General features: G+C 39.3%; 1 protein-coding gene across 1 annotated transcript in view; it reads right to left on the reverse strand.

The window, feature by feature from the left end:
- Nucleotides 1-2,450, reverse strand: part of LOC107293565 (zinc-binding protein A33) — a 17,712-nt gene extending 15,262 nt beyond the window's left edge. The window contains exon 1 of the mRNA XM_015822719.1: nt 1,844-2,450. Coding sequence (XP_015678205.1) covers nt 1,844-2,116 — 273 coding nt within the window. The 5' untranslated portion in view covers nt 2,117-2,450. The remainder of the gene's footprint in view (nt 1-1,843) is intronic.
- Nucleotides 2,451-23,293: the final 20,843 nt, after the last annotated feature.

Raw genomic sequence — 23,293 nt, forward strand, 5'->3', positions numbered from 1 at the left:
ACTATTTCCAATCATCAACCTTAATACTTAATATAATAAAGCTCTAAAAATCTCTTCTTATTCTAACGTGTTTCAACCCACTGATAAAATTTTCCCCAGGTTTTATAAAAGATTGAATCTTCTTTCTCCTTCATCTCTAACGTTAATCTGTCCATTTCTGCACAATCTAGGATTTTCAAAATTATAATCTGATCTGATGGTAGGTTTTCATTTTTCCAAAACTGGGCGAATTTATCACCATCTTTTTTATTCATTTGCTGGAGACCTCTCTTTCTTGCTTCCTCCACCCACCCCACTTATGAGCTAAAGCAGAGGTTCCCAACCTTTTGGGCACCAGGGACTGGTTACGTGGTTTTTCCGCGGACCGTAGGAGGCGTGGTTTCGTGTGCTGCCTGCTTCCCACAGATTGGGCTTTGCTTGTTTATGCGACCCGGTTGCTGGTGGGCATGCCGCGGCCTGGTACTGGTTCATGGACCGGGGGTTGGGAACCTCTGAGCTAAAGGACCATACCTAAAAAGCTTTCAGACAAAATGTTGGCTGTGCTCTCGTGTGTGGAATTTAACAAAGGTTTCTAATACTGTTTTCTTTCACTTGTGACCTCTTTTTCCATCTTTTTTCTCATGTAAAAAGAAAAACCAATTAGTAAAGAACCATGAGCTACCTTTTCACTGGCAGTCATGTCCTGACTATAAAGAAGCATCTTTACAAATCAATATTGGTCAAACGGTTGGGAAATCAGACTCCAGAAACATAAGGACCTTAGTCCCAATCTTTTCCTCAGGAATTTTCCTTCTAACCTTTGTTTGTCCCAATGGCAGATCAGGATGCTAAACAAATTCTTGTTCTTCAGTATTGCGCTGCAAAGAATGCGCTGCATTATGAGGTGAGGTGAAGGAAATTAAGCAAAGGATTAGAACTTCAGGTTAAAGACAGGAATAGAGCAAAATGCAGCGTGGAGGGAGAAAATAATGTTCTCTCTCAACCCAACTCTCCCAGGGTGGTTGTTGTGGGGAAAATAGGAGGAGAAAGGAATATTAGGTATATTCGTTGCCTTAGATTATTTATGAAAATAATAAAAATATTTAGAAATCGTAAAAATACCATCTGTTGCCAAAGTAGACTGAAAATGGGCTAGGGAGGATGAAATTAAAACAAAAATATAAATATCTTGATCCAAAAGTTGTCTGACTTTTCTTCTGCAACTTTGTGGTTAAGTATTTGCTAGATTGAAGATACTAGGCATATTTACACACCACGGAAAACTACATTTAGAAATGTGTGATATGTCCATGGACAATGTTTCAGAACATCTGTTTGCGTATAGCTCAGTAACATCCTTTGATGATTCTATCTGCAATGGACATATCTTTTCATGTGAATAGTTCTGGCTTGTCTTCTCCAGGCCAACCAAAATCAGAAGCCATGCAAACCAAGAACAAACCATGATGAATGTGTGAAAGAGGAAGAAGCCACAGTTCCTGTTTTATTGACTGTGATACAGACAGATAAATCATAGATGGAACTAATCAAGTTCATTGATCATGCCTGGAAGAGGCATATTGGCTTATTGCAGGCTTTTTTGGGTGGCTTTGAGTCATTGTTGACTCAATGTTTTGGCAATGGCAATGTTTTTCAGATGTGACTTGCTCTTGTTGCCTGCTTTCTAGAACTGAGAGACAGCACAGTGACTGCAGGCTTTGTGCCTAAGGGCAGGACCAGAATTTATAATCTTTCAGTTTATAGCCAGATGCCCAAGCTGGATCTCTATTGCAATGTGCCACATGTTAAATATGCTACTTGCCAAATGGCCGAAGAAAATTGATTTCATCACATGGTTACTTACTTTGGTTTTCCTTTTGTGCTCCTCAGAGGCAGATCTTCGAACTGTCTCCGCTATATTAGATACAATGAAATTGGGATGAAAGGATCGGGAAGGAAATTTTTGCCGACACTGGGGGCAAGTGGCAATTCTGGGGCATCTATTCCAGTATTTTTGGATACACTCTTTACAAAAATGGTGCATGCATTCCAGCATGACAGGGTTCCTGAAGAGGTCATAGCATATGGAACAGGTTAATTCTTCTTGAATGGTCTGCTCCTGACTCTTGCCAGCCATTTCTGCAAAAATATAAAGTAGGGCCTAAGTTTCAATTCTATGCAAACAAGAGTTTTACAAGTGGAACATACTGGGAAACGCATGATTAGTTTAAATACTTCCCCAAAGCACATAAATAACCATTAAGCAGGACTGGATATCCTCCCCTTTGTATAAAATCTTCCGCCTTTAGGCAAATCTGATCAATAAAAACATTTCTTAATATAAAAAAGTAGCAAAAAGAAATGCAATACCTTTTGATTTTTTTTACAGGTAGCAAGTAAGTACTTTGAATCTGATGCCCTCCCGGTGAATTCGATCTTAACCACAATACATGGGAACGAAAAAGAGCTACTAACTAGATCTCAAAACCGCCAATTGGCAGGGGGTTTTCTCTTTACTGCTCGCTAGTGGCCATTTGGAGTTTTGCAGACCAGATTTGCTCGCTCTAAGTCTAAACAGAAATTACACACTCTGAAAACAGTCCGGCGTAGCAAACTGCCTTGCCAGAAAAAAAAAAAAAAGACATGGCATCTCGGAGACCAAGTTCACATCTCAACAGCCGCCTGCACAGTTTTCTTAGTAGTTTCTCTCCAAAACAACGCGATGCCGAGAATAGTGCTAAGAACACGGGGACGGAACGATTCAGACAATAGCCTTAACACTTAAGGTTCCCTAAAGAAAAGCAAATGCTCCTCCCAACCGACCCATGGAGCTATAACGCCTGGCTGAAGGGGTACCCGTTACTGAGTCGAAAGGGGGCTTCCCCACCCCGGCTTTGTTCACTACGGGCCGAGACAATGACTGGGCTACCACCCCTTCTCAGCACCAATGTTTTCACTAACCCGCCACGTCGCACCTTCGTCGAGGGACTCGGGTAAAGTCCCCAACTTTGACTCCAACCTGCACTTCAGCCTGCTTGAGCGGTGGCGCTTTACACCAATCGGGACAGTCCCTGACGGCCAACCTCGCTCTCTATTGGTCGGGCCCCTTTGTCGGTGTTCCGGAGGCTGCTTGATGTTGCCGCGAAAGGCTTCCGGGCGCTCGCGGTTGTGTCTGCTCGCCTCTTCCCTCTTTAAGCGTTATTTGCTGCAGAAGAAAGATGTTTGCCGTGACGGGCTCAATAGTACGGGCTTTTTTTTCTGTTGGCTGCAAAACCCTAGGAAGTTTGCATTCAGGACTTAATTCTGTGAACTCTTTTAAGTAGGGAGGAGCAACTGTGGAAGCCTGCGATTGGTCATTTTCCAAACAAACAACTTTTATCTCTTGGAGAGTTGACTAAATTGTACAATCTAATACAGTACTGTGCCCCGCACCTTTGCCCCATTTTCTTATGTAAGGGGCAAACTCAAAATGACAGCGCCGCAATCTTTCTCATGGGCCAACATTTTGAAAGACCTCGGTAAATGCTGCCCGTTTTCTGTTCTTCTCTATTGCTCCACTAAAAATGAGAAACATAAATACAGCAAATAACAGCTTAGAGGGCTTGTTTTATGCATTGAAATAAACTTTTTTCGATTTGCATACCATCTGACATGTTTTATCTCTTTTAGCCACCAAAATGATACAGTTGCATGCTGCCTTCTCGGTTGTAAAGCTTTGAGCTGCTAGTTGCAAGCTGACAAGTTTCTCATGGTACATAGATGTGTTTTTTTTTTACTAGGTTGGCTAAACTGTTCCCCCCTCCCCACCGACAACAGTTACAGGGATCATTAGAAGTACATGCATAGCAACAAAGCATTCGGAAAGCGGGGGGAGGGATCATCATCTTTGTGCTTCCAGAACAACTTTAGTAGGAGTCCTGCTGAAATGGATCTTAAAATGGCTTCAGTTCACCATTCAGTTCATTTGTACATCAGGTGAAAATACTGTCTCTGTTGCTTTGCCTTTTTAGTGTACTTCTTCAGAAATAGGGAAGAATTTGGGAATATCATTGATTGGTGTGCCATCAAGCTGTTGTTGACTCTTAGCAACCTCATACATTTTTCTCCAGGATGATCTATGACCAATCTGGTCTTCCTACAATGCACTAATCACTACTGGAACTGAGACTACCTACTTTGCTGCTGGACATACTCTTTCCTTCACCTTTTCTAGCACTAGAGTTTTTCACAGAGAGCTGTTTTTATTTTTTATTTTTGTATAATGTATCCAAAGTGTGATAATTTGAGCCTGGACATTATACCTTGAGTGAAAATTCTGGGACAGTTTGTTCCATGATCCATCAATTTGTTTTCTTAGCTATGGAATATCATATAACAACCCAAACATGGAAGCTCTTGAGCTACAGCTGCTTAACAAATTTAACTCATTATTTATTAAATTTATATGCCGCCCATCTTGCCCAGAAGTGACTCTAAGCAGCTTACAACCAAATAAAAACAACACCGAACATTAAAATAATAAATATTAACATTAAAATTGACTTAAAAATTAAATGTGACCCACATTTGAAGGTGATTCTGAAGTGTTCTTGGAATATAGTGTTCAAATATATGAGCAATTCACCACTTCACCAGCAAGGTTTGGAAATTAAAACTGGACCCAGATGAGACCATGGTTTCCTATGATGTGACTTCCCTCTTCACCTGCATTCCTACAAATGAAGCTGTCACGATAGTGAAGGAATGACTGATACAAGACAACACCTTAGATGACAGAACCAACCTCAATCCAGACTACATATGTGCCATGCTGGACCTCTGCCTGACCACTACCTATTTAAATACAGTGAAGGTTTCTACAGACAAAAACACGGCTGCACTTTGAGTTCACCTGTGTCCTTGGCATTGTGACCAATCTTTACATGGAAGAGGTAGAAACCAAAGCCCTAAACTCCTTCAAAGGAATTCCATCCATTCACTAGTATAGGTATGTGGATGATACTTGGGTCAAGATCAAGACACAGGAATTGGAAGCATTCACCAAACATATCAACTCAGTGGACAGATAGATCAAATTTACACATGAAGACGTTAAGGAAAATAGTCTAGCCTTCCTGCACTGTGCAATATACATTAAGGAAGACAGAAGCCTTAACATTGCAATTTACAGAAACCCCCCCCCCACACACACAGATCAATATTTACATTTTGATTCTCACCACCCACTGGAGCACAAAATGGGAGTTACCGGAACCCTACACCACTGAGCTGAAGGCCGCTTACTAGCAAAGATGGAAAAGAAAAAGAACTAAAATACATCAAGGAAGCCCTCAGAACTTGTGGCTATCCCAAGAGTGCCTTCATCAAATCCCAAAAAAGACCCAACAGAAGCTCCCCCATAACAGACAAAGAAGAAAACAATAAACGAAGCAATATAGTTATTCCATATGTTGCAGGAATATCGGAAAAGCTCAGGAGGATCTTCAGCCAACACAACATACCTGCACACTTCAAATCCAAGAATACACTCAGGCAGAAGCTGGTCCACCCCAAGGACAAAACACCCAGACACAAACTGAGCAATGTGGTATATGCAGTGAGCCATGTGCAGATCTGAATATTGGGGAAACAAAACAACCATTTCATAAATGTATGGCACAACATAGGAGAACAAACCCATCAGGACAAGATTTAGCAGTCCATCTGCATTTAAAAGACAAAGGCCACTCTTTTAAAAAAAGTCCACTTGGACAGGACCACTGGTTTGAAAGAGGGGTCAAAGAGGCCATCTATGTCAAAATTGAACAGCTTTCTCTCAATAGAGAGGAGGGATATGGCATAATCTATCCCCAGTCTACAACACAGTTCTTTCAATATTTCTAAGAAGGCTCCACACCCATTTGCACTACTCAGGTGACCCTGACAACACAGATAAGACTCCAGGTGGCATCAATGACTCTCTAAAAGAATGCAAATGACCAGCTGTCTGCAAGGAGTATTAATCCTGCCATTCCCCACCATCCAGTCAGAGCTGAAAAAGCTTCTTAGATGAGAAGCAAAACGTCTTCAAAGCGCACTGAAGATGTCCCCCCGAATGGAGACAAAATGTTTGCAGTCAAATTGCCAAGCTCGGAAATCAAACCAACAGCCCAATTCCATCTTAGTTTGCTTAGCTGTGGTTTATGCCTGGAGGTCTCAGGACAAAAGGCCATACAAGATATGTCTACATTGGGCCTCTCTCATAAACATTAGTCCTAAGCATAACTCTTAAGTACGTGAAGTTCTGTGGTCAGGGCAGACTTCAATAAGAAGATATTAACATTGGATCTTAATTGAGTGTGGGACAGATAAATTCCTAGAGCTTTCCAGTTACACTATGGGGTAATAATAATATATTCCCATTCCACTAAATTGTCAGATTGGGATGTACAGTTTCATTAATTTCAACATTATTGTTTTTCAACGTACTATAGAAGTGGGAAATATAAACCCCACTAAACTGCAAAGCAATATATTCCTCTCCTACTTTACTTTCTGAAGGTTTATTTGCAAACCTACATTTAAATGCTGATTTCAAGTTTCATTTCTCTTGATCTCTGCAAAGAGGGTGAAATGTGCTTTTTCTAATTGCCTTTACTTGGCAACAGTGGAAAGAAAGAAATAATTACAATTATTCAAACCCCGTGAGACAGAGAATCTCTGTTGTAGAGAGAGAAACTATCCAGAACCACAGAAAGTGCCCTTCACAAATAAATTTAAGAATGTTATTGCTTTCTATTATTTAAAGTAGTGCGGTTAATAGGAAAACCATCTGGAAAAAGCGGATCCAGAGATTTACTTAGGCACAGAGGTCACTGATGCAAGAAATTATAATTGGCTTTGCTTTGAAGACGATACTAAATGATTATTTAACTTTACATTAATTAATATAGGCAACCCTCAACTCATACACTTTCCTCTTCTTTCACCTCTTCTGACAATGGCTGTAGGAGCGCAGGAGTGCTTGCTTTCTGCTTTCTAATTTATTCACAGTACATTGAATTCTTTTAAAAATGCAAATCTTATATCCAAGAGAGGCCAGTCTCTCTCAGCCTAACCTATTTCATAAAATTGTTATGTGGTACTAATGAGTAAACCCCATTTAGGATATCCTGGGTTATAGAAGTTAGGACATGGGAGTTATAGAGTTCGTTGATCCACTATAGCTCAAGATTACTGATAGTGAATCCGTTTCAACCAGCCTTTCAAACAGGATATGGTGTTGAAATTGCTGTGGTCAGCTTGGTGAATTAACCAGTGCTGGAAACTGGATATGGCAAGCACAGCATTGCCAGTTGTACTTGCTACAGGTTTTTTTTTTTAAAGATGCTTGTAGCCTTTCCTCATAGGGAAATTGCTTTAGCCCCAGTATCGCTTCATCTACCCTTCCTTGCACTTTCCTAATATTATTTTACAGAGATAATGTCAGAACTGTGTAGAATACCCCAATTATGCTTCATTGTAAATTTACATGAAAGCATTATTTTTGGGGTAATGATTCCAAGCACAGATTTTACATTTGTTAGAGCTACATACTGAATTGATCTTTCCCCTGAGATATGTGCCATGGTTCTAAGATTTCTTAACTTGATCAATTATTGCTATTAATGTACATGTGAAATCTTAACACACAATATTTTATAGCTGCTAATTTTGAAGGTCATTCTGGAAAAGTCTTGATATGAAGTGTGAACCCAGGGCGTAGCTAATCATGTGTCCATGTCATGTGCTGGTTTGTAGCTAGTTTGGAGAATGTACTGGTTTTCATTGGCCTGTAACCTAGGTTTTTTGCACTGGGTAGCTCTGATCCTAATAGCCAGTGGATATGATTGCATATATTGTCAGCCTCGTGAGGTAGTCCAGACAAGAAGCACACCAAGGAGTACCAGCTCTATCTTTATTGCAAGGTTACATCAACAGAATTTTGCATATCCGAAAGGACATCTCTTCTTCCTCGCCTTTACAGCCAAAGAAACGGAGATGTTTGCCATGCCTAAATTCCTTCTGTGAACTCAGCTGCCTCTTATCTGACCATTGTCTAGTCCAAGGGTCTTCAAACTTGGCCCTTTTATGACTTGTGGACTTCAACTCCCAGAATTCCTCAGCCAGGCACGCTGGCTGAGGAATTCTGGGAGTTGAAGTCCACAAGTCATAAAAGGGCCAAGTTTGAAGACCCCTGGTCTAGTCTGTGGCTCTTCCTCCTGTCTCCCAAAGTCATTCCCACATATCATTATATATATGACAGAAGGAGGAAATAGGGTCTGGGCTGCATTAAACCCGCTCACATGCCTGCCTTCCTCCCCTAGTTTTTATTGATTATTGATTAGCATGTTTAGATTCCATGTCTCTCCTATTCACACAGAAGGATTTGGAACTTCTGACATACACTAGAAGTTACTTTGGAGTTACTTTTGGAGTTACTTTTCAGCAGTGCAAAATTACATGTTGTGTTCCTACGCGGCAGCCCATAATAGTCAGAAATATTGATTGAAATGCCTTTATCGTGTAAAGGGAACATAGCCAAGAATTATTTTGGAGGCCAAATGTCTCAAAACTGTGGTGAAGAAATTGATGAAACGAAAGTGTATTTGGTACATTGCAAGTCCTACATTCTCCCTGAGGTGGCAGTGTGGCAAATATGATTAGCTTGCAGAAGTTTGAAATATGCTTTATTAACCGGGGGGGGGGGGCGCGGAGGGTAGGAGGCCCTCCTGCACCAGGTTTTGTGCATTTTTAGCTGCATACTCTTAAGCAAAGGAAAATGAGAGAGAGCATGTGAGCTGCAGAAAAAAGAGTACCACTAAAGGTACTCTTCAGCTTACAGCCATTTGTTTAGTGACCATTCAAAGTTACAATGGCACTGAAAAAAGTGATTTATGACCATTTTTCACACTTATGACTGTTGCAGCATCCCCATGATCACGTGATCAAAATTTAGATGCTTGGCAATTGGTTCATATTTATGACGGTCGCAGTGTCCCGGGGTCCTGTGATCACCTTGTGCAAGTAAAATCAAGGGGGAAGCCGCATTCATTTGACAACTTGTTACTAACTTAACAGCTGCAGGGGATTCACGATATGGCATGATAGGTCATAAAATAGGGAAAAATTCAGTTAACTGTCTTGCTTAGAAACAGAAATTTTGATCTCAATTGTGGTCATAAGTCGAGGACTACCTGTAGAGATACCATTAAATGAGCTGCAAAACTCCAGTTGACCACTAGATGGCAGCCAAGCGACACAGAAATCCCATTAATCATTCAGGTTTCTGTAACCCAGAGGCAAAAGCCCCAACTCTGTTGTTTCTCACTTGGGAGTAGAGAGACGAGTCATCACTTCAGATTTTTGCTGTAAAGATTAAGTGAGAGGAAGCCATTGCAGTAAGATGTGTAAAATTAATACTGTCTTTTTGTCTTGGGGGGGGGGAGAGTAGGTCAGGGGACTTGTTTTTGGACATTGTTTTCATACTGGTCGTGCTTTTTTCCTTCTGATCACTGGATGACATTCATTGACACAAATTATCTTCAGGTATATGCATCTCCGTTAGGATTCCCCATAATTTCCCGCTTTGAAAAATAATATTATTAGGATATTCAGCTACATACATAAGACCATTAACGCTCCCAATCTATTTCTCTCTCTGTTGCTGTGCATCCTACCTGCTAAGCACTATCTCAACACAAAATTGCTTCCAGGAGTGTGCACAAGGTATGATAAAAATGATGATGCAATTAAAACTGTTTTTATGGGTGCTGAGCATGCAATGAATGTAAAAAGCAGAGTTATGTTTGTACAGTTGCAGATGCCATTTTGACTTTTGTGATCACATTCTGCAGGATACTCTTGACTATTACAACATATCTCAGAGAACAATCAGAGGGAAAAATAAGTATTTCGAAAAGCAAGCAAACATGTGAGGCTTTAACCACAAAAATATTACATATTGGTTTATGACCATGATAAGTCCAACCATCCTCCCAACCACCCACCCACCCATCCATACTACAAATTAAAAATAAAATGAGGAATAAGAATGGAAATGACAAACAATGGTAGATTTGCACAGAATTGAAATGGTGCAAAGTGAAATGATATCAGAAAGAAGCAGTCCCAGTCTTCCTTGTTACAGCATCCTGATTTGTACATTTATTTTCTGTGAACAGGTGATGTTGTTGAAGAACAGAATATCATTGGGGGGGAGAGGGGGGAAGAGACAGGGAGAGAGCTGTTGCATGTTCCCTCCCCACCAATGAAGAAAGCACAATTCAGCATCAAGATACTGCAGAACCATGGTGGAACCCATGATTTTGACAACCAAATTCATGATGACTTAAGTAAGCATGGGTGGTAGTGAGGACAATGGAATAATTTCATGTAAAAAACTATTTTTTAAAAAAAGTCAAATTCCGTACACTATGTAAATATGTAGATTCACACACAAACACAATTCACAACATGCAATCATGGAGAGAGCAATCCATCTCCATGGTGATGATATGGATTAGGGATTGGAAACAAGTATATGGACTCAGTGATGGGTGCACTGTTGCGGAAAAGATCATCCTGAAGATGGTCTGTGTATTAATTGCCACTATATGGCACATAAGCAATAGTCAATTATGTGAGCTCCAAATTATCCAAGATATTGATAAAGTCACAATTTGGATAACTTCCCTTTTTAAAATGAATTATTTCCTCTTTTACAAGCGAATCGCCTCAAAAACTCTCTAAAAAGGACATTCTCTGAAAAGAGAACTGGTTTAATGAAAACTACCCTAACCCTTTTCTGGAAAAAGATCCATATTTTGTTTTTTTTAAGTGAGCAACAAACTTTTTAAAATATACTGTTTTCAGAGTAAGTGCTTCTAACAACTGCAAACCCATGAAACAGTCTTAGACAATGGCATTATTTCCTTTTCCCATTCTCAAAGCACAGGTACTTGTTTGACTTCAAAGTTTTTGTACTTGTGTTTGTGTGTTTCACAAATATTATTTTTTGTGTTTGCAATCAGTCAGTGGAATTGCTATTTCTCAGGTGACTTCTTCTCTTTTTCCTTCCCAGGTAGAAGAGTTCTGAGCAAATGTGGCTTTGATAGGCATTTGAAACTGTCAATCTTACTCAAATTAGGGAACAAATTTAAAGAGTAAATGTTTATTTTCTTTGAATGTTTGTGCTGGTCATGTCCAGGTATATCCTATGCTAGGCATAGTTCCCAGAACAGAGTCCTTCTTATGATTTATGAGGCTTATTCCAAAGGAAGTTTATGCAGAATTGCAGCCTTTAAATGAGTCGTTTATTTATCCTGTCATAGCTAATTTAAGCCTCACTGAAATTGATGAGGCAGTTTTTCTATTTGTCCTGGATCAGGCTACAGACTGTGGTCAAATGCCACATGACATGTTTACTACAGACACTGCAACAGCTACTAATTTCATTCAGGAAGTGGTAGAGGGCTTGAAGGCAATAGGGTGCCTTTTCAGAGTGTCCTGAAGGAAGAAAAAAACATAATTGCTTCTTAGGGTAAGACAGTATATGTTTTGCACATTAAACATGATTTGCTTCATCTATCTCTAGCTGCCATCATAATGAACCTAGCACCTATTAATCGTCTTGTTTAACTCCAGAGTAGGCTAAATTGGCATAATTATTTTATTTTTAACTGATCTGCCCTTCTTTCAGACTGAATTTTTGCTAACATTCAATTCAGTTCAATTAGGAATCTTTTATTTGGCATGTGATGGTGATATAAAAAATTAAAGCAGACGCCCTGTTTGTAGTCTTTTGTTTTATTGTTGAAATACAAGCTATATAACATAGGATGCCTTCTCTTAAAGCAGGTGATCTACAATGGTTTTTTTCAATATCACGGTATGCTTTTCTTTCTGCAAAAAAACCGAATGGATAACACATTAATGTGACTGTCGGGCTCGCCTCTTTAATTCTGTGACAAACAAAACACTTGTCAAAACCATTTGAAAAATATCACTTCAGTAAACCACTATAAAATTGTCACATTGAGCAAAGTAAGCTTTTGAGTGATTTGAATTGACAATCAAGCCATTGCTGTATTTAAGACACTTGTAAATAGCAAATAAAGCCAGGAGAGTTCATTTTCCTATAATACAGCATTATTAGCTTTGAACAATTTGTTCAGATTCTTATTTTTCAAAGAGAGGCAGTACATCCACACATGCACAATTTTGGGACTGCAGATGACTGGGTGGTAACTCAGAGTTAGTCTAAAGCTCTGAATGATAGTTGCAGAAGCGGAGACGAGAGAAAGATGATTACAGCTACCATTAAGAAAATGACAGGGGCCCTAGTATTATAGAAATTAGATAAAATTGGGGAAAATAACTATATGATGGTTGCTTTAAAAAATAAGGGCAGCAGCCACTAATGTGGGTTAGTGACAGTTGCAGTCTGTTTTAAGGATAAATGACAAGTAATATGTTACCATGGGAACTATATACTCTGGAGCATTTGGGAATGTTCTGGATAGAATGAAAAAACAGATATTTTTTTTTGTAAGAAGTAAGATGGAAAGTGTAACCAAATCCCAGGAAATAGAGCTTTATCTTGTCTGTTGAACTTCATTATAGTATTGGCTATATTTTTACTGATCTGATAGAAAAGCAGGGCATTACTGACAGATTTAAGCAGTATCAAATGTATTTGTAAATAAAGAACAAGTGTTACAAAACTCATTTTGAAAAACCTTTAGATAGGCTTGTGTGTTTTTATTTTGGCCAGGAATTTTAAAAATTCCATAGGAGTTCACTATAACAGGCCTGTCTAGCAGCTGGGGATAAAAGCACGGACAGGATTTAAAAACTCTTAACCTGTCAGATTCAGAAACACTTTATTAAAAAATGGACAAACAATTGGATGATGCAGGTTCACATTTGTTAGAAAGTGGCTTTGTCATTACAATTTATGTTTTCACTCAACCATGTTTACAAAAATAAACCCCTACTGAGCAATAGCTATCTAATTGCAGTTTTGGGCAACTTTACATAATTCAGTCATTTGTGTTCTGTCCTTATATCTCACTGACCTACAGGATAATGTGAGCTTCCTTGCATTCTTCTCTATTCAGGGGAATACTCAGCAGAGATATTTTCTTAAATCACATTTTTCTTAATTATAATGGGTTTGTTAGTTGTAATGCAGACTTGCAACTATGTCAAGGAATAACTGGCTGTGAAAAATGCCATGAGCTCTGGGTTTATTTTGAATCTCAACCAACAACTAAATATCAAGGGACTGTAGCAAACGTTATCTTCTGTACTAGTTCTAGGCCTCCTTTTAAGGCTAAACCAAAATAAAGATTTTGAGGCCAGGCAATTTTGAGGCTAGGCAATGTCTTCTGTAGTGGAGGGTGGGGGTGGGGGTGGGGGAATATCTCTTTTCAGAAATACTGGTGTCAGTGTTGATGGCACATAACAGAATAAGAGAACACGAGATTACTTCCCTCAAGGATTTATAACCTAATTTTCAACAGCATGAAAAGTAATAAAGGTAGGAACAAATCACAAAGAGTGAATGTAATATATAATTTGTCTGTTGGTGGTCTTCATCATTTTCTTTCTATTCAGAAATAATTTCAAATATATGTGCTCTTTCCCCTTGGGTGCATACCTCTCAAGTAAGCCAATCTATATTCAAAAGAGTAAATGACGATATTTTGAAAGAAACGGCAACATGAGGGGATCTTTTCAGACTCCAGGCGTTTATACATCCATGGCTCTTAGTGTTATGAGTAAAAAAGCCATTGCATAAGTATTACTATTCCTCCCTCTTCAACTTCCTTTTCTAATTAAAAAAAAAACCAAAAACCTGGCAACAATGAAAAAGTGGGCGAAGAGCTGAGAAAACACATGAGCTTGCAAATAAAAGAAAATTCATCATTAGATGAAGTTCAGCGTGAAGCAGGAAGATTGTATGTTCAGAGAAGTGTCTATACAAGGGCCCTTTGCTTGCCAAAGGGCATGGAAAGGGTAGCAGTTTTTTAGCTTCAGCCAGATCCAAGTTTTATTTTTATTTTTTTAAACCTCTCATTAATCAGCTTAAAAAGGTTGGAATGCCGGCGTGGAGCGAGAAAAGGTGCAGGAAAGGTCAGCCCTAATGATCGGTCAGCTGCTGTTGCTAGCAGCTCTTCAGAGAAGAAAGGTGACAAAATTATGATACTAGCCCAGCAAAAAGGCAAATGAGTTATGTTGCTATTAACAAAAGTCACTTGGCAAAGGATGATAAAAACATCCAGGACAGAGAGAAGGATTTATTTTTATATGATACACAGGACAGTTGTGAAAATTGCTGTCAAAAATGTAGTGATAGCTACTATTATTGATGGATTTTAAAAGGGGAATCACACAAATCCATGACGATTATCATTGGTCTTAGGTAAATGGGCTCCTATCTTTGGACTGAATCACAATGAGTGGAACGCAGCTGCCATAATGAATGGAAAGAATAGGTGGTGGGTATCATCTACCTGCCTTGCTTGTTCAGAGATCCAGAGTTGCATGATTATTTATATATAATTGAGCAGGAGGGGGAGGCAATGATGGGAGGAGAGGAGGTGTTGGAATTCAAAAGGACGCGGGCGGATGCAATGCGGCTAGAGAGAATACGATCAACCGGGGCGGGTAGACCGGTGACACGATTGATGAGCAGAGCGCAAAAACAGCCAGCTTTATAAGCAGACTTTCAAATCCCAGGGGACCGATGAAAGCTTAGCTAATAAACAGTTGTTTTTTATAGTTATCCTGGAGATCGTTGTTCTTCTACTGGTTTTTTTTTTTTAAACAAATTTTATTGGTTTTTTAATTCTTAAGACAAAATGCTCGAAACACACCGTGGTGCTGGGGTAATCAAAAATCCAAAGACAAAACATATATAGATAACTCAATCAATACATCAAATATTCCCTCTCTATTTCCCTCAAATAGCTTAATATATTTAAAATAGTCCATTTGTAACTTAAATATCTATTAATCCTAATTCTTCTACTGTTAATATGGATGTACCCGGGATTCGTATTTTTAAAGTAATTAAATATATATATTTAAAGATTAAACTATATAAATAAAATACCACAAAAATACAAAACACAATACACGGCCCGAGCTAAAAGATGGGGAGGAAGGGAGGGAGTAGGATGAGCGGGGGGTGGGGAAGGTGGGATCTGATTTTAGTTTATCAACCACCCCAAATGTAAAGCCTGTCCTTTGGAGCTCCAAGTCAACTGGCAGAGCTAGGTCCTGAAGCTCTTGCGGAAGGTCAAGCGGGTTGGACCCGTCCTCACTCTGAGGTAAGAAGTTCCCAAGAGCAGGTGCAAGGGCAGAGAAGGCTCATCTCCTGGACCCCACCATCCAGAATACCCTGGCCGATGGAGCCTGCAGTATGCCTCCTCTGCTGACATGGGAGGGGTGGTCCAATTCCAGTAAGTTGAGTAGCCTGGACTTGAAGGGCTTTAAAAGTGATTACCAACACCTTGAAGTGCATCTGGAAGTGCATCTGGAAGCAAACTGGCAGCCAGTGCAGCTCAAGGAGCAGTGATGTTACATGGACTACTCTTGGGGCACAAGAACTGCCTGTGTCGCTGCACTTTGTACCAGCTATAGCCTCCGGCTGGCGACCCCCAGGGGGAGACCCTTCTCTGTGGCAGCTCCTGCCCTCTGGAATGACCTACCCCCCGACCTACGTACAGTTGCGGACCTGCGCCTTTTTCGCCGAGCCCTGAAGGCCCATCTATTCCGTGCGGCCGGCCTGGCGTAGTTTGATTATGTTTTAGTGGGGGTTTTGTATGGGGTACTTTTAGAACAGGCCTGTTATTTAATTTGATTTTAGCACAGAAACTATTTATTTATTATTGTGGTTTTTAGTATCGCCTGTTCACCGCCCTGAGTCCCGTAAGGGAGATAGGGCGGTATATAAATTTAATAAATAAATAAATAAAATACTGATTGAGCTGTTATTTCACTACATGTTGAATGGTGTGTACATGTGCAGAATTAGTAGGACTTGTCCTTAGGGACGCAGGAAGAGGTAGTGGAAATGTGTCTGATGGATCTGATTTGTGGGAAGAAACATGCTCCTGACAAACTACACTGTAGTTAAGCAGGGACACCGCATGCTTGTTCTCTCTCATGTATTGGGGGACATACAAAATAGATTGCCTGATTCTGCCCCTTTTTAGAAAGTCCTTGGTTACTTGGAAGCTGTTGGCAGGAAATCTCCATTCACACATTTAAGTCTTCCTAAACATTTTAATTTAAATGTTACTGCCTCTTTATGATAATGGTCTAAGACTATGGTCTATGACCACTTAGGAGATCAACATCTACTAAGAGCTGAGGTTTATTTTATTTTAAAAAAGGGAATTGCTTGCATTTTCTATGAATCATTTTGCACCTGCTTCTTTTTCTTAAAACAGGTACAAACTCACCAACGGTATTTACTCTTTAATTATTTGTACTGAAGACTGCTCTTTCAATAATATGATTGAAATTGTTACTAGTAATATTACATCTTGTTTAAATTTTCATATTTATTTGTCTTAAAAAGTTTACATTTATCTATAAGTCTGTCATTATGTAAAAATACTGATACCTGTTTATAATTTGCATTGATCAAAGGGTAGTGTATTTTGTGGATTGGAAGTTTTAATGCAACTTAAAATATCGCATTCATTTCTAAAGAGTAGAACAACTCTTTAGACATTTACTGACCACTGTAACAAATAATTATTTGATTGCTTGGCACTAACTGGCACTAACTACTAAGGCTGAGTTCAGCTTGTCTCTTAAATATTCATGTATTCCCAGCATTTCTGTTGGCATAGCATATAATACAGTGGTTCTCAACCTGTGGGTTGGGACCCCATTTGGGGTCGATCGACCATTTCATGGGGGTCGCCAAGCAAGGCTGTCTGCCATTTTTTTTGTCTGCCATTTTTTCCCCCTTTTCCGGCGGGTGCCTTACCTCCCTTGAGCTGGGCCAGCTGGTGGTCGGCCTGCTCCGTCTCTGCCGCTTGCCAGCAACGCCTCAGCCGGTGCAGGGGGCGGAACCACGCATGCGCGGTGCTCCCAGGCAGGGAAAGTCCTCGACTTACAACCGGTTGGGTAGTCCTCGACTTACGACCAGTTTAGTCCTCGACTTACGACCGGTTTAATCCTCGACTTACGACCGGTTTAGTCCTCGACTTACGACCGGTTGGGGTCGCGGCATTAAAAAGGTTGAGAACCACTGATATAATAGTATATCCATAGTCTTTGGAATATCTGTAAAAAAGAACAGATTGGTGAAGATAAGTATTTTTCCTACTTGGTAATAATTCACTTGCCACAACCAAAGAGAAATAATTCATTAAGGTCTTGTCCAACTCTTGTTTCAAAATAAAATTCCTGATAATGTTGTTTCCTCATTTTCTCATCAATGTGCAAAATGTATATGAGTATGAGCCAGTTTGGTCTAGCGATTAAGATACCAGGCCAGAAACCAGGAGACCATGAGTTCTAATTCAGCATTAGCCATGAAAGCCAATTGAGTGACCTTGGGCCAGCCCCTTTCTCTCAGCCCGACTCACCTCACAAGATTGTTGTGGGGAAAATAGGAGAAGGAAGCAGTACTAAATATGTTCGCCACTCTTGAGTTGTTTATAACAATAATTAAAAAGGTGGGACAAGAAAGAAAGAAAGAAAGAAAGAAAGAAAGAAAGAAAGAAAGAAAGAAAGAAAGAAAGAAAGAAAGAAAGAAAGAAAGAAAGAGATTTAAGAGAAGGCTAGGAGCTCAATGATTTCACTTGTAATATTTTATTCATTCAAATCAAGGGTTTCTATAGTTGCTGCTACACAGAACCAATAGAGATGACAGACAAATAATGAAGAAAAAATGATAGCAGTATCTAAAACCCAGATTGCAGGAATTATACAAAATTGAGCAAGCCCAACCTTTCTATTTAAAATGCACATTAACATTTTGTGGACTCACATATTGCAAAATTTGAGAAGCCCTGCTTCATGGGCTTGGAAATATGTGCCAGAAAATGAACTGTTGGCTGTAACTGAGTGAATAATTGAAAATAAGTTCTTTACTTTTAATAAATAATATTATTAACAAAATCTGGTTGTTTTTCAGGATGGGATAGAGCTTGCTGTAGGGGCTGTTTGCATGAAAACTGTAATATTTTCCTATAATTTTCCTTGTGTTAAGCCTTCTTCAACATAGTGCCTCAAAGGAAATGAGCCTCATGGTGAATGGATTGATAAATCAAGTCTAAGGAGGGCCCCTAAACCACCCTGGGGAAGATATTCTTGTATTTCATCTAGCTGTTCTTCTATTTTGAGTGCAGATATTGACAGGTGACAGTTCGGTCTCTTTGTTCTTTATGCACCTTCATTCAGTCTCTAATTCAGCTGAGCATATTACATCTATTATATAACTCTTTCCCTGAGATATTTCCTGCTCCCCAAAATAATACGTTCTATATTTAAACACAAATGCCAATCTCTATTATTGCCTGAAAGAAACATGGCATTTGTCATAGATGGAACAAGGTATTTTGGGGGAGAGAGATGGCAGCAGGGGGGCCCTTTGGCATATACAGAGATTGGAACAGTTTTCAAAAATTGCCAGATGGATCATTTTTTTCCTTCTATCCGGTAGCTTTTCCACTTCAAGATAGTGAGATTAAAGGAGTCCTAGATCTTTGTTGTTTCAGGCTAAGGTACCAGAATATTCTTCCAGATGTGCAAAGTGCTAATGAGTTGTGCTGCAAGCTCACCAAATTATTTGAGAACTCAAAGAAGCCAATAACCTTAATTGTATTTCGCCTTAGCCAATAGTAAGTGGATATTAACTTTATAATTTTGTATGGATCATCAAGTATGTTGTCATTTCTGCATATTTGTTGGTGGACTTGTATATATGTATTGTTTGACACCCTTTGCCAGAGGTCTTTTTTTTTAAAAGTTGTAATGTGCCCTTTGACTTGCACAAGGAAGGGATTTCATTATTTTGATATCTTATTTGCAGAGCTCATTCTGAAAGAGAATGGTGAGCCATCCAGAAACAGGCCTTTAGAAATCAATAATTTATGGGATATTCTTGCATTCTATGTACAACTGCAGTTTATCCAAGACTTTGCAAATAAGCAAATATATTCAGTAAACCAATGGGAAGGCTGCCCTCAAAGCTGAGTGAAACTGCAGAACAGATGAGCTATTAGAGGAACCTGACATGTACTGAAACTTTCTTATCAGCTTCGCTTTTGACCACCTGTTCTATACGCAATTGGCATGTTTTTAAAGAAAATTTCATTCTTCCTCACTGTTGCTTTCTCCGAATGTATTGTAGGTGGTAGATATTGTCAAATCTTTCATTAACCACAACATTATCCAGAGAATTTGTATAAGAAATGAAATCTGGTATTAATATTGTTTTTTTTTAATAAAAGTGATAGTAGAAGTTCTAAAAAAGAGGGATAGGAGCATTCATGGTAATCCCTCTATCTCTGTGTAGTAATATAAATATTTCCTTTTGTGAAAATTGAGTCAGTGATGAAACAATTCAGCAAAAGTAGAACAGGGTAACAAAGAACTTTGAGGGTCCAAAAACAAAGTCTCATGAAAACAACTGAAAGAGATGGGTGTTACCCAGCCATGGGCAGAGATGACTGAGCAGGATATGTTAGTAGTCTTCCATTCCCTGAAAGGATGTTACATAGAAGATCAGGACCGTTATTACTATTGAGCAAAGTACCACCTACTATACCTGTGCATTTGTTTTTTCTTGCCTAAATGTAGAACCTTGCTGTTTTCACCATTCAATTTCATTTTGTTAGATAGCGCCCAATGTTCAAGTCTGTCAAGATCCTCCTGTATCTTAAGCCTGTCTTCTGGAGTGTTGGCTATTCCTGCCAGCTTGGTGTCATCTGCAAATTTGATGAGTTCCCCATCTATCCCCTCATCCAAATAATTGATGAAGAGGTTGAAGAGCACTGGGCCCACAACAGAGCCCTGGGACACCCCACTACATACTTCCCTCCATGTAAATGCAGTTCCATTGAGGACCACATGTTGAGTACGGCCAGTTAGCCAGCTACGAATCCATCTGGTGGTGATGCTGTCTAACCCACATTTTTCTATCTTACCAAGTAGTAGATGCCTTACTGCCTTACTGAAGTCTAAGTAAATTATATCCATAGCATTCCTCTGGTCCACTAATTTTGTCACCTGGTCAAAGAATGCAATAAGATTTGTCTGGCATGATCTTTTTTTTGACAAACCCATGTTGGCTTTTGGTAATGACTTTGTTTGCCTCTAGGTGTTCACTGATTCATTGCTTGATTATCTTTTCCAGAATCTTCTCAGGTATTGAGGTCAGACTGATAGGTCTGTAGTTTCCTGGATCCATTTCCCCCCCTTTTTTGAAGATAGGAACTACATCAGCTCTTTTCCAGTCCTCTGGTAGTTCCCCAATGCTCCAGGATCTTTGAAAGATATAGTTCAGTGGGACTTCAATTTGGGACTTGCAGTCTATACATCTTAAAGTTATGGTTTCAGGTTGAGAACCACTGGTCTAAATGACCCCCCCTGTATCCAGCTCCATCTATTCCTTCCTTCCTGCCTGCCTGCCTGCCTGCCTGCCTATCCATCCATCCATCCATCCATCCATCCATCCATCCATCCATCCATCCATCCATCCATCCATCCATCCATCCATCCATCTACCTATCTATCATCTATTAAATACAGAAGGCTAGTCAACTTCATAAGACCCTGGGGGTATCCAATATTAAAGTGGTAAGAACAAGAAAAACAAAAACAAAAAAAGAAAGAACAAGAAAAACATTCCTCATAACAGCTAAAATCCTATAAGGGGCTTGACTCCCATCCTAAGCCAAGGCCTAGGAAAACAGCCAGGTTTTCAAGGATTTCTTAAATATCATTGGGGTGAGAGCCATGTGGATCTCAGCTTTGACTGGGACCATTAAAAAAATAGCAATAGTTTATGACAGATGGTCTTCTGCATTATGTGAAAACCTAATTTCCACTAAGTAGCAACCCTTTAAAAAAGCCAGGAAAAGGGAAAAAGGTAACATGGCTGACTTATATAGATAAGGCTTTCATTTCCACAAGAAAGTAACCTTTAGATAATTACTCTTGCAAGCAAAATAGCTGAAAGAATGCTAAAGGAGTCCAGTTTAGACCAGATTAGCATAAAAAAGGGTGATAAAGGGTGATGATTTTATGTTACATGGTTTACATTGAGCACCTGTCAGTATGATACAAATGCTGGCAGCCATTTGCATTGGAAATGTAACATAGATCTTGCCCAACCCTTGAATTCTGCAATTATTTCCAGTGTTTTTTCAAGAGTTCAAAATGAACCCTAATTCATGATTCTGCCTCTGGAGAAAATAATCTGTAGCTCATTAAACATATTATATATTAACTTACATTAACTTTGCACTGATAACATTTTCAATGGTAAAATATGGAACCATATTATTTAAAGCATTGGGGTCATTCTCCTACAGCTAATGTTTCCACTGTGACATTCTCCTACCAACTATACATTTATGCAAGTATGCATATTTAATTCTATCCATGCGGCTTTTAATTAGAGCTGGCAAATCTAGCTATATCATTACTATAGAATGAAGCCCGACATTCCGCTTTGAATCTTGCTTTGTTGTGTCATTGTGACTGGTATGTGTGTGTGTGTGTGTGTGTGTGTGTGTGTATCTCTGGAAGGGACAAAGAACACAGGAATGCACGCCAAGAACAGAGTCACCCATGGCAAGGAGATTATCCCAGCTTCCCAAGTTAAATTTGACACTGACAGAACATGCAAGCAAGATTTGCTGCTTGTGAGTGGAGACTGGAATGGCAGAGTTGGAAACATGAAATAAGAAAATTAGTTAGATTGTATGGTTCAAGAAACTGAAATGAAGCAGGAGAGCAATTTATCATGTAAAGATATTGAAGATGGAAACAGACATGGAAAAAGAAGGAAAGTCTTCCAAAGGATCCCTGAACTTAGCAGGAGGTTCCAACCAGAATTGGTATGATAAATGACACTTGTTAATTCATATCTGTGATCCCATAGCTGCCAGAATCCCCAGATTAAAAAGTCAATGAAGAATTCTGGGAATTATATTCCCAACGGATCAGGAAATTATCAGGTTGAGGACAGCTATTTTAGGCAGAGTATCTTAGATGAAAAGCTACACTATTAAATTATTTTGCAGTTTGCAGAGAACTTACAGCTCAGAAAGTTAATATTTGATACTGTACAGTAACAGGAAATTAGGATGTGGAACCTAAAAATCTGATGAAACTTGAGGGACAATTTTTAAAATGAGAATTAGCAATGTACTTCCAAGGGTAGATAGAGTTGGCAAATGTCAGCTTCGGGGGGGGGGAGGGGTTGAGGAGGTTCTTACCTTACAAGAGCTTTGTGCTGGGACTAAAATCCAGAAATACGGGTATTCATTAACTGTGAAATTCTGGGACTCACATATAGCTTAATAACTTGATCCCATTTTCACTACAAGTGAGGTTTGTTTATAGAGGCTACAAAATATAGAATCTGAATCCAGCCCCCAAATGGATCCATTTGTAGAACCACTTTGGTCCATGTAATAACACTTTTCTTTCTTCTCAAACAAAGGACACAAAGGACACAAACATCCCTAAAAACAATTCTGAAGGTCTTTGGTCCCAGCATGTATAAGTGAAAGGATTTGGCTGAATGTGGATGGGTTTTATCCCAAATCCTTCAGAATTATTTGCCCTACATAGTAAACAATCTTATAGATTTCAGTGCTGTGGAGACCAGCATGTAAAAAAGAATTGCTTTTGCCTTCTTAAAACAGGCAAAACTAATGCTATATGCAAGGGTCTCCTCTCTTAATAACCATAATCACAACAATAGTCACAGCGCTAACGATGGTGCTCTTTGAGAGAATGATAGATTTGCTACCTTCCCTAACATGGCATTCCCACGTCAGAACTGCTCTAGCATCAGTTACAAATAAAACCTTTTATCCTTTATTTATTTATTTTATTATTCCAATTTGTATCCCGCCCTTCTCCCGAAGGACTCAGGGCGGCTCACAACATTATTAAAAACAAAGAGAGACCCACACACCCCACCGAATAAAACCAAATTAAAACCAATGTTTTAGTGTTGTGCTAATTAAAATTTCTAAAAAACCCAATTTAAAAATCCTCCCTAGGCCAGGCCCGCTTGTTGGAAGAG

The sequence above is a fragment of the Protobothrops mucrosquamatus genome, unplaced genomic scaffold, assembly GCF_001527695.2.
Source record: "Protobothrops mucrosquamatus isolate PMUCROS unplaced genomic scaffold, P.Mucros_1.0 scaffold1654, whole genome shotgun sequence".
NCBI classification, from domain to species: domain Eukaryota; kingdom Metazoa; phylum Chordata; class Lepidosauria; order Squamata; family Viperidae; genus Protobothrops; species Protobothrops mucrosquamatus.